This window comes from Prinia subflava, chromosome 23, assembly GCF_021018805.1.
Source record: "Prinia subflava isolate CZ2003 ecotype Zambia chromosome 23, Cam_Psub_1.2, whole genome shotgun sequence".
Taxonomy (NCBI): domain Eukaryota; kingdom Metazoa; phylum Chordata; class Aves; order Passeriformes; family Cisticolidae; genus Prinia; species Prinia subflava.
The window spans coordinates 3,665,785-3,679,332 of record NC_086269.1 but is presented as its reverse complement, the minus strand read 5'-3'; the positions used below and the strand labels follow the sequence as shown (position 1 = coordinate 3,679,332).

Below are 13,548 nucleotides of genomic sequence, written 5' to 3'. Positions count from 1 at the left end.
CCTCACAGCCCAGCACTGCTCCCCACCCTTATTTTCTTCCCCAGGAGAGAGTTCAGAACAAGGCTCTGAGTCTGTATGGAAACAACATCAATGCTTTATTCTTGTTTTTATCATTCAATAGGGGGGGAAAAATAATAATACAACTGAGAAGACACCCAAAAAGCCAGACCTCGTACAAGTCAGTGCAGGGTGTGTTCCATCCACACACTGAGGTGACAGCAGAGTCCCTCCACACAGCAAGTACAAAGCCCCAGGGACACAATTCTGTGGTGTTTATCACAGGGAAGGTCCTAATATGAAAAGGCAGCTTCATCTCCATCTTTATCTGTCTGGACGGGTCATTCCCGGCCTGGTTGGCACCATCATGGGTCTGGAGGGGGGTCTCATCATGGGGGGCCCTGGCATCATTGGCATGTGTCCTCCCATGGGTGGCCTCATCCCAGGAGCTGCAGGGGAAAGACAGGTTAACCAACAGCTCTTGGGAGCACTACCAGTGATGGCAGAACTTGGATGGCTTGGGATGGACCTTAAAGATTTATTTCCACTCCCCTGCCATGGACAGGGACACCTTCCACTGTCCCAGGCTGCTCCAAGCCCTGGCCTTGGACACTGCCAGGGATCCAGGGGCAGCCTCAGCTTCTCAGCAACCCTGCCTCACCACCGTCAGAGGGCAGAAATTTCACACTGTACAGTGAGCAGGTCCTCTACCCTGCTCCAGGGAACTCCCATTTTCCAAGTGTGTAAGCTCTGATCTGGCAGCTGCCCAGATGAGTTCCTTCCCCTGGAGGAGCTCAGCCACCAGCAGAGGAGGAACTGAGCTGCTGGGTTAAACACCCATTCTGACAATGCTCACAGCTTATTTCCAGCCACTCAAGAGACACACGAGCTTAATTCCTGATCTGGGAAAGTGTTCATTTGGGGAAAAGTGCTGCAAAACCATCCCATGTGCTCACAAACAAGCACTGAGCACCTCTGCCAGGGAAAAGCAGGGGCTGTGCTGCACAGCCTGAATAATGGTTTCCATCCCACTTGGCCATTTATTTTCGCCAGGCTGCTGAATATCACAGACTGTGCAGTTACCTTGGGCCTTTAAAAACACTCAAAGAACAGTTTCAAGCTCAAGACAATAATTGCAAGGACACTTCACCACTTTCAGTGCACGTGTGTGTGTTTTCCCATAGATTTGTTCTGGGAACTGCTCCAATAAGATACCCCTTGAGAATTCTTCAAATGCCAGGAAGCTCAGGAGTGGAATGGATCAAAGACATTTTAGTTTACAGTTCTGATAAAGCCTTTTCCAGGCCTATTGTTTCTCTGGAACACATTCCCCTGAGACCTTTTAAAGAGTAAAATTCATCTAGTGAAAAAATGCACCTCGTGTGCAAAACCTGAGACCTGGAGGCACCAAAATCCTAAACAATAACTGCTCTGAGAAGAGGGAGAACAGCTACAACTTCCCAGAGCCGTAAGTCCAGCTGCACAGGGGGTTGGTGACTCTCAACGAGAAGCAAAGGGGTTCTAATGAGTGGCTGTAAATTTTAGTCTCCCCATGCAGGGGTAACAGTGACACAGGTGTGACCAGAGCGTGACCAGCACTGAGCTCCCAACAGATTGTGGGACAGGAAACATCACCCAGACCCCCCAGGCAGCCCCCCATGGCAGAGTTACCCCATCCCAGACTCACCAGGCCCGACTGGCATCATTCCTGGAGGGGGTGGGCCCATCATTGGCATCATTGGGGGGCCCCCCATGTGTGGGGCTGGCATCATGCCGGGCCGGGGCGGGCCAGCTGCACAGAAACAACAGTTACACACTGGCACTCTCAGCCACCAAAGGGCACTGCAGTTCTTCACAACACATGGCAGTAACTAATGCCTCAGTGGCTTTACATCTGCCTCCATTCCAGCCCTGATTCCAGGGGCTAGGGAGTGGCCAGAGGAGGAATCTGCTGGCTACCAAATCCAGCTGTCCACAGGGAGCTGCCACTCCCAAGAGCAGCGCTTGGGGCTGGGATGGCTCTGGGCCCTTCACCAGCTCAAGGGCAAAAGGTCACCAAAGTGATTCTAATTTAGAAAAATCAACCCAAACAAACCCAGTGTGCAGTTCCCACAGAGCCATCTGCATGGGAACCCCCATGGAATGAGGGGTTGTCACTGCTTCTGGTGCACTCAGCATCCCAGAAATCACAGTAAGGACTGAACTGCCCTTCCATGGAATTTCCTCACACCACGGGAGCACAAGCTCAAGCTGGGTTGGCTTCAGGCTAAAAGGCCTTTTCTTTGCAAGCTGAGGATAACAAGCAATACAGCTCCAGAGGGCCACGATCCCAGCCCCAAAGTGCCCCAAACTTACGGATGCTGGGAGGAGGTGGAATCATGGCTCCGGCCGGAGGTGGCGCCGAGAACGGGGTCGGTGGAATTTTCCCTTGCTGGAATGCAGCCGCTACATTGGGGGGGAAAAGAAAAAAAAAAAAAAGGAAAGAAAGAATCCCAGGAAAAAAAAAACACCAGTTACTAGGCCGAGGGAGCGCCGGGTCCGTGTCATGCCCCGCGGTCACGTCATGCTGCGTGCGCTGCCGTCCCCACGCCGGACACATCCCTGGCACCTGGGGAGCACCTGAGACTCCTGCAGACAATTATTGGTACAGCTGGGACTAGAGAGCTCCTGTGGGGCTGTCACACCCCTGGGCAGGGCAGGAGAGGAAAAAAAAAAATGAACCACGTGGCGGGATCCGCAGCGTTCCACCGGGACATGCTGTGCTGGAATGGCAACGGGGCGAGGGCTGGGGAGGGGCAGGGAGAGGGAATGGGGGGGCAAGGAAGGGGGGAAACTCCACTGGTGTGGACTGGAGGGAAGGCAAAAGGTGGGGAAGTTGGAAGCATGACAAGGAAAATGTACAGAGGGAAATAAAGAGACGATAAGTTGAGGGAAGTTTGGAGTTTTAGGAAGTTTTAGGAAAACTCTTCACTCAGATGTGGTTGGGCACTGAACACTCCCCAGGGGAGTGGGCACGGCTCTGTCAGAGCTCAGGGGGCAGCTGGATGATGCTGCTGCTCACACAGTTTAGTCTTAGCACAGAGCTGGGAGCAGGATCAATGATCCTTAGGGGTCCTGTCCACCCTGAGGTATCCCACGGGCCAAGGAGGGCTGCCATGAAGTGAATCTTTTTTGTAGTGTAGTGTTTGTAGTTCTTTCACAGAGGAAGGAGATATTCCTCAGAGGAAAAAGGACTTCTTGAAGTGACAGAGGAAACAATGCCACACTTCAGTCAAGCCTTCAACTGCCAGAAAAAAATCACTTGGGAGCTGAGGGTGAAAAATGCAACAATCTACACTTTTTAATGTGCACTTTCCTATCTTTTGGAATTCCTATCCATGCTCTTAGCACCAATGTGCCACTGCCAAGCAGCACAAGTTTGTTATTTGGCCCTGTAGAACATCACTGAGAGAGGTGGCACTGACAGCTCTCATGAACAGGGCCATGGAGCCACTGCCACCAGCCCTGGGAGGGAACCTCAGCTCTTGTGGGAGTGGGCAGAGCTCTCAGGCTCCTCTGGGACAGCCCAAAACCTGAGGAACTCGAGATCCACACTCCCAAGTTTTCACTCATGACTCACTGAGCAAAGACTCCCCAGGGAAGTGAGGAAAAGTCAAGGTGGAAGCAGGGAACAGCAGCTGGAGGAAAGGCAGGGGAAGGAACGGGGAGGCAGCCGGGGTCACAGAAAGATTGGCCTTACTTGTTTTGTCAATCAGGCTCTGGGCTTGTTCCTCCATCCATTTCTGGTAATAATCCTTCACGTTCTCCTTGTGCTTCCGGCCACTGCAGTGGGTTTTCCTCACGGAGGGCTGGGGAAGGTCACAGAAACCCTCAGGTTACTGGGTGTTTGTTATGATTTTAAACACGGGAATTTAGCAGCATAAAGCAGGTTTGTTTCTGTGCCCAGGCTGTGCAAAACCTTTATGTCAACTTTTATCAGAACAATAAGTGTTAACTCTCCAAAAGCTGCCCTGAGGCCCTCCCAGCTGCCTTCTCTGACCCTGGCACTGCTGCAGAACACCGGGAACGTGGCACGTTCTCCCTCTTTCCTGCATGGAAAACGAAAACACCAAGGAACGCCGCTGCATCTCACGAGACCGAGGCAAGTTTTATTTTAATACTCTTGACTCACGAAAGAATCAAAGCCGAGGCTTTGGTACTCACCGAGTCATGGGTGAGGTACGTGTCACAGTAATCACAGTAAAACCTGCCGGGGAAAAGCTTTGTTATTCAGAGCCCCCTTAGCGCTGCGAGCGTTAACGGAGCCCCGGGAACGACTCGGCATGAGCGCCAGGGTTCCCGGTCATCCGCGCCCCTCACGGTCCTGGGGCTCGCGGGGAGCTCCGGGACCCTCGGGGAGCACCGACCCCCGCCCGGGACCCTCGGGGGGCCCGGCCCGGCCTCCCGCACTCACTTGGGCATGGTGCTCCCGCCGCCGCCTGCCGGAAGTGACGCACCCGCGCAGTGACGCCCTCACACAGCGCCGCCGTCCGCCTCGTGATGACCCCTGCCGGCTGCCGTAGGGCCCGGAAGTGACCGCCAGTGGGCCCCACTCTGTCGTTGTCCCCGCCCAGCAGGCGGAGCCAGCCCGCCCGTCCCTCTCTGGTCACGCCACCACCGTCCGCCCACAGGCCCGGCAGCGCCGCCGGCGCCCCCCCGCCGCACGGCGCGCAGGGCTCGTTGGGGACCGAGGCGCTGCCAAAGCGCGTTCTCCTTGTTCTCTGTGTTCTCCTCACGGAACACACGGGATGGTTCCGATCACGAGCCGCGCACGGCGCAGTCTCGCGCGGTCGAAAGCTGAAGGAAAAACATCATTTTTAGGCGGAAAAAAACACCGAAGGGGCTCCCGTCGAGCCTTGCGCGTCTCATTTGCATAGCACGGCATGACGTCACGGCAGCTCATTTGCATACACAAACACGCGCACTCGCCGCCATATATGGATGGCAGCGCGCGAATGTGGGCGGAGACGAGCGGTGGCCCCGCCCCTCGGTGACGCAGCGGAGCCCCCGCGTCACGCGCGGCGCTTATTTGCATGCGAGGCCCCGCCCCCTCGCCCTTGCCGCGCTCCCTCCCTCCCCCCGCGGGCACGCGGCCCCGCCCCGCATCGCGCGTGGGGTGACGCCAGCCGGGGGTGACGTCGCGTGCCGCGCGCCGCGGGGCGGGGCGGCGCAGGCGCAGTGCAGGCGGCGGCGGCGCGCGCGCACCCACTCCCCCCCCCCCCTCCGCCCGCCCGCCCGCCCCCGCGCGCCCCCCCCCCCGCGCGCGCGGCGCTGAGGCGGCCCCGGCCCGGCCGCGGAGCCCCCGGGACCCCCGGCCATGGAGGGCATGGACGTGGACCTGGACGCGGAGCTCATGCAGAAGTTCAGCTGCCTCGGCACCACCGACAAGGACGTGCTGATCGGCGAGTTCCAGCGCCTGCTCGGCTTCCAGCTCAGCCCCGCCGGCTGCGCCTTCTTCCTCGACATGACCAACTGGTGCGGGCCCGGGGCCGGGGGGGGCGGGCGGGACGGCCTGAGGGGGCTCGCGGGGCCGAGGGGCCGCGGGCCCGGCCCCCCCCGCCCCTGGCCCGGTCGCCCCAGGCCCTCGGGTCGCACCGGGGCGGGGGGAACGGGCGGTGTTTGTGCTGGGCCCTCTGTCCCCTGCCCGGGCCCGGCGGGCGGCGCGGGGCAGAGGCGGCTCCCATGGCGGTGAGGGAGCGGGACGGGGCCGGGGCGGACGGCGCTGACTCTTGGCCCCAGCCCGGGGTGCGAGTTTGCCGGTTCGCCGGTGCAAGGGCCGCGGAGCTGTTGGAGTGGCGAGCAGATACACGGGGCGTGTGAGCCGCGGGCTCGGACTGCGTTCGGGGACGGGCTGTGGTGTCCCGACTTTGAGGCAGCTTCAGGGGAGGGGAAATTGTGGCAGAAAGGCTCTGTAGGACCCTGGAAGCGGCCGCAGTGCACGTGTGAGAGTTACCGGGGTGTTTGGGGAAAACTCAGCGTCTGCCTGTGGACTGAGGGTCTCTCTAAATCTTCTGACTCTGGGGCGTGTGTTTGTCGTGATAAAGGCTCTGTGTCACTGCCCAAGGAAAAAGTAGGCACGGGTTATCTGTTAGGGAAGCTGTAGCTCGAGAAAAACAGGAGAGATATTCAGTACAAGGGTGAAAAACAGCAGCTAGGAATGGCTTGGTGCAGTGAGCCCAGGAGCTGTAAAAAGGATGTTGTGGAGCTCTGCGAGTCCAGGGTTTGGCTCGTTTGGAGCCCTTGCACCTCTCAGCCAAAGTGTGTTGACCTAAAAGCTCTGCAGGGTGGGGGCTCCAGGAGAGCAAACGAGTGCTGTGTGTTTCAGAGCCGGTGAACAGAGATCACTTGGCTCAGCTCTGCTTAGAGGTGGAACATCAAAGCCAGAAACCTCGGCTTTGAAAGCTGAAATGCAACGGGAGGTCAGGATAAGCAACAGTTGGGAGAAAACTTGCGTGGGATTATTGAGCTTACAAACAGTGATAAGACAACTTTGTTGGCTTTTTGGTTTTGCTTTTCCTTCATCTTACAGCTCTGTACTGGGTTCTAGTGGCAAATAAGCATCTGCAGAAGGAGTAGGAGAGTAGCCAGTAATTTCTTGTGTTTTGTAAGCATGCACAGTGTGAAAGAAGGTCTGGAGGAGTTCAGGAGTTTGCTTGGAAGAAACACAATTGGTTCCCAGCAAAAGATGCTTTCCCACCTCATCCTTGTGTTGGTGATATGACTAAAACTGACTTTGCACTGCAATCCTGGGGGTTCTGTGGGGTTCCTGAGGAGAGCAGGGAACAGAGCTGAACCTGAAAGTAACTCCTGAAGATGCTCTGTGTAGCCAGAGTGTTGCTGGTTTGTTGTGAAGCAGCTCTTTTTCATTCAGGAATATTGAATTCTTGTTTGGAATAACAGCATTTCAAATCCAGCCTCAGAACCAAGAGCTTTTTCAAATGTTAGTTTCAATTGAAGATGATATGAAGTGGTTAAAATAGCCTTAATTTCCCAGCTTCAGGAGTTTGGTTCTGAAAACATTGGTTTTCTCATTTTTTCTGAAGTATTAATAAGTCTTGTGGCTGGATGGGCCTGTTCCTGTTGGGGTGCTGAGATGTGCAAACAAACACGGGCTGGGACTGCTGTGAGAGGGCTCAGAGCCCGTGTGAGTGCCCGTTCTCAGCCTGGCAGAGACTGCTCCTTGTCCCCCAGCCTGGTGCTGTTCCTGCTGCTGCTGTGTCCAGCTCTGCCCTGTGCCTGTCCCAGCTGCCACCCCTCCTGCATGGCCGCAGGGTCGTTGGCCGTGCTGGGCTGACCCTGACCAGCCCTGCTGTCCCCCAGCAGGGACAATCAGCACACGTGTCCCTGTTCTGGAAGCGCCTTTGAGGGGCCTCGTGCCATCCACACTGCCCAGGTGATCCAGGTGCCCTACCAGGTTTGCCTCGTTTAGCCTGGATTAGGGTCAGAACCTTCTGGCACCAGCAAATAAATTATCTTAATGACACAATCAGATCATTTTTCCAAGTGTTAAAGGCATGGCACGTTATTTCAGGGATGATTCCTTCCTTCTCCATCAGGATTGATGTTCACCTGCAGGAAATGGTGAGGGAGCTCGTGGTGGGGTGACAGGAGTGCACACACTGAGTATTCCAGGTTCTCTGTAGCACTGTCCCATGTGTAATTAACAAAGGCATTAATAGTTTCACTAGAGCTCGTTCCCAGGTGTGAAAGCTGCTCTTTGTGAATAACTGTCAACTCCAGACCCGCAGTTCCTTCCCCACTTTGTGTCTTTCATGTACTGTAGGGAGCACTCAGAGCTTAATGTGCTTTGCAAGATCATTTCCAACAGCATCATTAGTAATTGTGGTCAGAGGATTTACAGTGAATTAGCAGTACTGCTGGAATAAAGGAATTATTTTTAAATAGCTTGTTTGGTCAATCTGGGAGGAAAAATTAGTGGCTGACTGAAGAATGAGTAAGTAGCCTCTATAAGTTTGTGTCCACTTCTCGAGTTCCCAGGAGTTCCCAGTGCCCCTTCAGACCTGTGTCAGGCTTGGGCAGTGCCAAGGAACTGCCAGCTGGCTTTAAGTGCTGCAAAAATGCTTTGGGTTGAACATATGCATCCAAAGTTTCAGAGGCTGTTCCTTGATCTGCAGGAAATACAGGTTAAACCCTTTGTCTTTCCCTGGTATTTATTAAACACTTTCCTAGAGTCCTGGCTGTTTTCTGTGCTGACTTCTTGCCTTCCTGCTGCATAAATGTGATTCCCAAAATCCTGGCTGTACATTCCCCAGCAGCACACACACCATCCTGCTTTACTATTTTGTTATTTATTTTCCATTCAGAGAGGCTGCAGAGGGACAGGCTGAGCTTTCGCTTTCAGCCTGAAACCAAAAGTGAACTTGTTAGTTCAAAAAGCAGAACCAAAAATGAATCGTTTTATGCTGAAACGTTTCTCCCTTGGGAGGAAACCCTGGGCAGTGGAGTGGGGAGGGCATTTTGCTACTGTTGCATCCAGGATCAAATCCCCCTCGGTTACCTTGGCTCTGCTTCCTCCCCTCCAGATGTTGGGCCCCACCAGAGATGGGAGGGATTTTTGTGGTGCAGTCAAGTCCCACGTGTTGCCTGCAGCTCCAGAGAGATCTGTGAGATGGGCAGAAGTGGGTCTGAACCCCTTCAGCCTTGGCCTGCCTTCACAGGAGCTCCTGGAACTCCATAAAAGTCATTGAATTCCTCTAAAGCTGGTGTGGAAATTGTATTGGGACAAGAAAAAGCAATGATTTTCTGTTAATTGGAGTGTGTGCCAGCTTTGTGGGTGAGAGGCTTGGAGCTGCTTTAATTCCACGAGAAGGTGAATTAGTTTGAAGTAGCTAATAGTGGTGGATTTAAAATCCATATTTTAGTATAGCTGGCTCAGATATTCCCAGTTTGGAAGAACTAATGTATATTTCAATAATTTACATATAATATTTCTTTACATTCTCTTTTTAGCTCTTGTTTAGAAAGCTGAATTTTTATTAGAGCAGTAGGTGTGATATTTAATTGAAATGTGTCAGGTAATGATAATTTCCATTGTGTGGCAGTAAAAAAAAGCATTATTGTAACAAAGCTTTTTGGATCCAGCTTTAGGTGAAAAAGGTCATTATTTGTAAGGTTGTCAGAGCTCTTCTGGAGATCCTCGTGGTTTTTTCATCTATTTAGGAGAATTTGTAGCTGTGTCATGGTTTAACTGGTACTCTCAAGGTGTGATGTTTTGCATGAAGATAAGTTTATCTCTGAAAATACTGCAGAAATCTGCAGTAAAACCTTGTTCTCTCTCTTGTCAGGTGTGGGGCAGTTCTGTGCTACAACGTGAACCTCATAGATTCGTATTTCCATCCCTGTGGGTGGGCTGTTCAAATTCTTCATATCCAGTGAAACACTTGTATTGCCCAGAAGTGATGTACTGAACTGGGGGTCTAAAGACATGGTTTAGCTAATAGGGGTTTAATTGCTTTTCCCATGACTTACACAAGGTGTAGGTGCTACTCAGAGAAGTACTTGAGGTGTATTTGTGTTAAGAAGTCAGGACACTCAGAATTTAACAGCTCAGACCCGTCAAGGGGATTCACTCACGCAGGATGTGTTTCCCACAGTGGCTCACACCAGCATTGCTCCCGATTTTTAACCTCAGGTGTCTGCAGACACCTGCAGCATGCAGGTGTCCTCTGAGAACAGATGTTTGGGCTGCTCTTCAAACCAAATCCATGTTCTGACAAATGTGAGGAAAACTTCCCCACGGCTCTGTGTAGACCTTGAGCTCAGTTTTGACAGCCACTCGCTGGTGGGGAATCCTCGTGTCATGGAGGAGGCAGGAAGCTGAGACCCAATTCTGCAAATAAATCATCCTTCCCTGGGGATGGGTTTTCATTCCTCACCCAGCATCCATGGGGCAGTGACAGCAGTGGGTGGCAGTTCCTGTTCCTTTGCTTCCTGTCATCCTTATCAGGTGACAGGGACCAGAGTCCCGTGTTCTTTCTGTGACTCAGTACACGTTCATCGAGCAATCTGTGTCTTGGTGTGACTCTGGTCAGGTTAATATTTGTTTACAGTGACCAGCTGGGCCAAATCTGGTGAGAAGGGTTGCCTCAAAACATTGACGGGATGTTGATAATCTTTAGTAGGGAAGAAGGGAGGTGAGGCTCTGGACTTGATGTCCATCATACAAGGGTGACAAGCTGTCCTCCCAGGCAGAAGTGACACCCCAGATGCAGATCTGGTGGGTGCTGATGTGCTGTCACCAGGGGAGCTCTGTGGATTGTGAAAGGTACAGGGTCATTTACACCCTTGGGTTGGGAAGGGAAAAGAGCTTTTAAACTGTTTGGTCTGTTGTGGCTCACTTGAAACACGGTGGATATCTCTGAGTGCCTGTGAACCATCCCAGACTGCTGCCTCTCTGTCCACAGCTGTCTCCTAATGCTGCTAAAAATAGCAACATGACAGAATTAAACAATTTAAAAATATTTTCTTAGAAGCTTTTATCTAGTACGTTAAAAAAAATCCAAAAACCCACACCTCCTGAGCAACTCAAGTGTTTGACCTGATTATTTTGAATGAAATCTAGACTCTAAAGAAATTGTATTTTTACCTGTGGAACATACTGTAATTGTGCTCCAAGGTACAAAGGACTGAAAAATTTGGTGCCTGTGGCATGAAAGCACAAGCAGGTAACTGCAGCAGAATTGGGAATGGAGTGCAATATAATTTTGGTTCAGCCGGACTCTACCTGACATGCCCCAACTTGTTCTCAGACAGTTTCTGTAGCTTAATCCCCCTTCACTTTCCTGCAGACAATTATAGATTGGTAACATAGTTTGTACTGAGGAACTGGCACTTACAGAATCTCCTGTGTGCTGGCAGCTCTCAATGACTTTCCACTGGGAAGAGCTGCTGCCTGTTTCCAGCTCCTGCTGGGACATTCTCAGGATATTTTACCCCCCAATTAAAGCTGCTGGGACCAACTGCTCTGGGAGGGCTCAGCTGCTGGGGATGGTTCTGGGGGCTCCTGCTTGGAACACCATTATTGTGGTGCTGCTCTTGGGCAAGGGGTTGTGCTCAGGGGCTTCACTGTGCTCAGGTGTTTCACTGTGCTCAGGTGTGTTTCACTGTGTTCAGGTGTTTCACTGTGCTCGGGTGTGTTTCACTGTGCTCAGGTGTGTTTCACTGTGCTCAGGTGTTTCACTGTGCTCGGGTGTGTTTCACTGTGTTCAGGTGTGTTTCACTGTGCTCAGGTGTGTTTCACTGTGTTCAGGTGTTTCCCTGTGCTCGGGTGTGTTTCCCTGTGCTCGGGTGTGTTTCCCTGTGCTCGGGTGTGTTTCACTGTGCTCAGGTGTGTTTCACTGTGTTCAGGTGTTTCACTGTGCTCGGGTGTGTGTCACTGTGCTCGGGTGTGTTTCCCTGTGCTCGGGTGTGTTTCCCTGTGCTCGGGTGTGTTTCACTGTGCTCAGGTGTGTTTCACTGTGTTCAGGTGTTTCACTGTGCTCGGGTGTGTGTCACTGTGCTCGGGTGTGTTTCGCTGTGCTCAGGTGTTTCACTGTGCTCGGGTGTTTCACTGTGCTCGGGTGTGTTTCACTGTGCTCGGGTGTGTGTCACTGTGCTCGGGTGTGTTTCACTGTGCTCGGGTGTGTTTCACTGTGCTCGGGTGTGTTTCACTGTGCTCGGGTGTGTTTCACTGTGCCTGGGTGTGTTTCACTGTGCCTGGGTGTGTTTCACTGTGCCTGGGTGTGTTTCGCTGTGCTCAGGTGTTTCACTGTGCTCGGGTGTGTTTCGCTGTGCTCGGGTGTTTCGCTGTGCTCGAATGTGTTTCGCTGTGCTCAGGTGTGTTTCGCTGTGCTCAGGTGTGTTTCAGGGGTTTCACTGTGCTCGGGTGTGTTTCACTGTGCTCAGGTGTGTTTCCCTGTGCTCGGGTGTGTTTCCCTGTGCTCGGGTGTGTTTCCCTGTGCTCAGGTGTGTTTCACTGTGCTCGGGTGTGTTTCGCTGTGCTCAGGTGTGTTTCAGGTGTTTCACTGTGCTCAGGTGTGTTTCACTGTGCTCGGGTGTGTTTCGCTGTGCTCGGGTGTGTTTCACTGTGCTCGGGTGTGTTTCGCTGTGCTCGGGTGTGTTTCGCTGTGCTCGGGTGTGTTTCACTGTGCTCAGGTGTGTTTCACTGTGCTCGGGTGTGTTTCACTGTGCTCGGGTGTGTTTCGCTGTGCTCGGGTGTGTTTCACTGTGCTCGGGTGTGTTTCGCTGTGCTCGGGTGTGTTTCGCTGTGCTCGGGTGTGTTTCGCTGTGCTCAGGTGTGTTTCACTGTGCTCGGGTGTGTTTCACTGTGCTCGGGTGTGTTTCTCTGTGCTCAGGTGTGTTTCACTGTGCTCAAGTGTGTTTCCCTGTGCTCAGGTGTTTCCCTGTGCTCAGGTGTTTCACTGTGCTCAGGTGTGTTTCACTGTGCTCAGGTGATGTGCTCAACCCTGTGCAGGTATCTCAGGAAGCTTTCAGCAGCTGCTGTTGGTGTTCCTGTGCACATCAAAGCTGCTCAGGGAAAGTGAATTCCGTGGTTGGTTTGGTGCTCTGAGGACACTCTGCCTCTCCTGTGGGCTTTCAGTTTCTCTCCTCATGCTGCCCCTGCAGACACAGAATTGTTTCTGTCACCGCAGGTTTCTGTCTTCTTCCTAGAACTCCCCACTTGAATGTGGAACTGCTGTTTTTAACTAACACAATGAGATGTTTTTCTGTAACTTTATGTGAAAAAATACGTCAGCTTTCAATTAGCCAGATCTTCCCCCCTCCACCTTCAGCTGTGTAAATCCAGCTTAAAGCTTTCAGCTTCCATCAGTGGTCCTTTTCCATCATCAGACATCTTCTAAGGTACCTTCCCAACTTCATACATAGAATTTAATGTAACTTTAGTGTAAGAAGAGACAAGAACGAGGAAAACTGACACAGAAATTTTGCTTTCTGAAATTCTGTCTGCTAAAAGATATTCACTCATTAAAATTCCAGCCCTTCAAAACATCTTAAGACTTTGCACTTAATTGCCATGTGTCATCCCTATTGAACGTTTGAATTGAAAGCTCCAGGTAGAAGTGCTTCCCTGCAGGCTGAGGGCCATGTCTCTTCCCACACCCCTTCAGCCTTCTCCAAGGCTTGGAGTGAGGCATCTCCTCCTCCAGGAGCAGCAGAAGCTGTTGGAGATGTCCCAGCCTGGAGTATCAGCAATCCAGGTCCCCAGAGCTGAGGTAAAGAACATCCAACTAAGTTTGTGGAAACTGGGAGACAAAAGGGGTTGCCTCACTTGGATGTCTCCCATATGCATTTTTAGTCTGTTCCTATCATGTGGAGAAGTTCCATTATTTGGGAGTGAGAAACTGTCCATCTGCTGCACTATTTCTTTTTGTTTTTTAACAATAGACACCTTATGGGGTGCTGTGGTGCCTGGTTACAGGCTGCATTTGGAGAGCGAGAGGAGGTGTGTGAAGGTGGGGACTTGAGTTACGGAAGGAGTCTGAGGTGTCCCAC

The 13,548-nt window shown here is 52.5% G+C and overlaps 2 protein-coding genes across 3 annotated transcripts in view; one reads left to right on the top strand and one right to left on the bottom strand.

Moving 5' to 3' along the window:
• Positions 1-76: 76 nt before the first annotated feature.
• Positions 77-4,867, bottom strand: SNRPC (small nuclear ribonucleoprotein polypeptide C). Of its 2 annotated transcripts, none has more exons than XM_063418644.1 (6): positions 4,451-4,867; positions 4,201-4,243; positions 3,737-3,845; positions 2,353-2,442; positions 1,685-1,789; positions 77-446 (listed from the first exon to the last, which is right to left on the bottom strand). In XM_063418644.1, exons 1-6 carry the CDS (start codon positions 4,456-4,458, stop codon positions 322-324), a joined length of 480 nt encoding a protein of 159 aa, XP_063274714.1. In that variant the 5' UTR covers positions 4,459-4,867; the 3' UTR covers positions 77-321. The 2 variants fall into 2 exon arrangements, with proteins under 2 accessions (XP_063274714.1, XP_063274713.1); XM_063418643.1 differs by having other exon boundaries at positions 2,353-2,445; positions 4,451-4,865.
• Positions 4,868-5,270: 403 nt separating this feature from the next.
• ILRUN (inflammation and lipid regulator with UBA-like and NBR1-like domains) overlaps positions 5,271-13,548 on the top strand; it is a 30,008-nt gene continuing 21,730 nt past the window's right edge. Inside the window, exon 1 of the mRNA XM_063418618.1 lies at positions 5,271-5,511. Within this exon, the coding sequence (XP_063274688.1) occupies positions 5,354-5,511 (158 nt within the window). The 5' untranslated portion in view covers positions 5,271-5,353. The remainder of the gene's footprint in view (positions 5,512-13,548) is intronic.

What these genes read in the sequence shown, in the direction of transcription:
- SNRPC (XM_063418643.1), bottom strand. An exon ending in CGTACCTCACCCATGACTCG is followed by an intron (nt 3,846 to 4,200) that starts GTGAGTACCAAA and finishes GACCTTCCCCAG; the next exon opens with CCCTCCGTGAGGAAAACCCA. An exon ending in GAGCCTGATTGACAAAACAA is followed by an intron (nt 2,446 to 3,736) that starts GTAAGGCCAATC and finishes TCCCCCCCAATG; the next exon opens with TAGCGGCTGCATTCCAGCAA.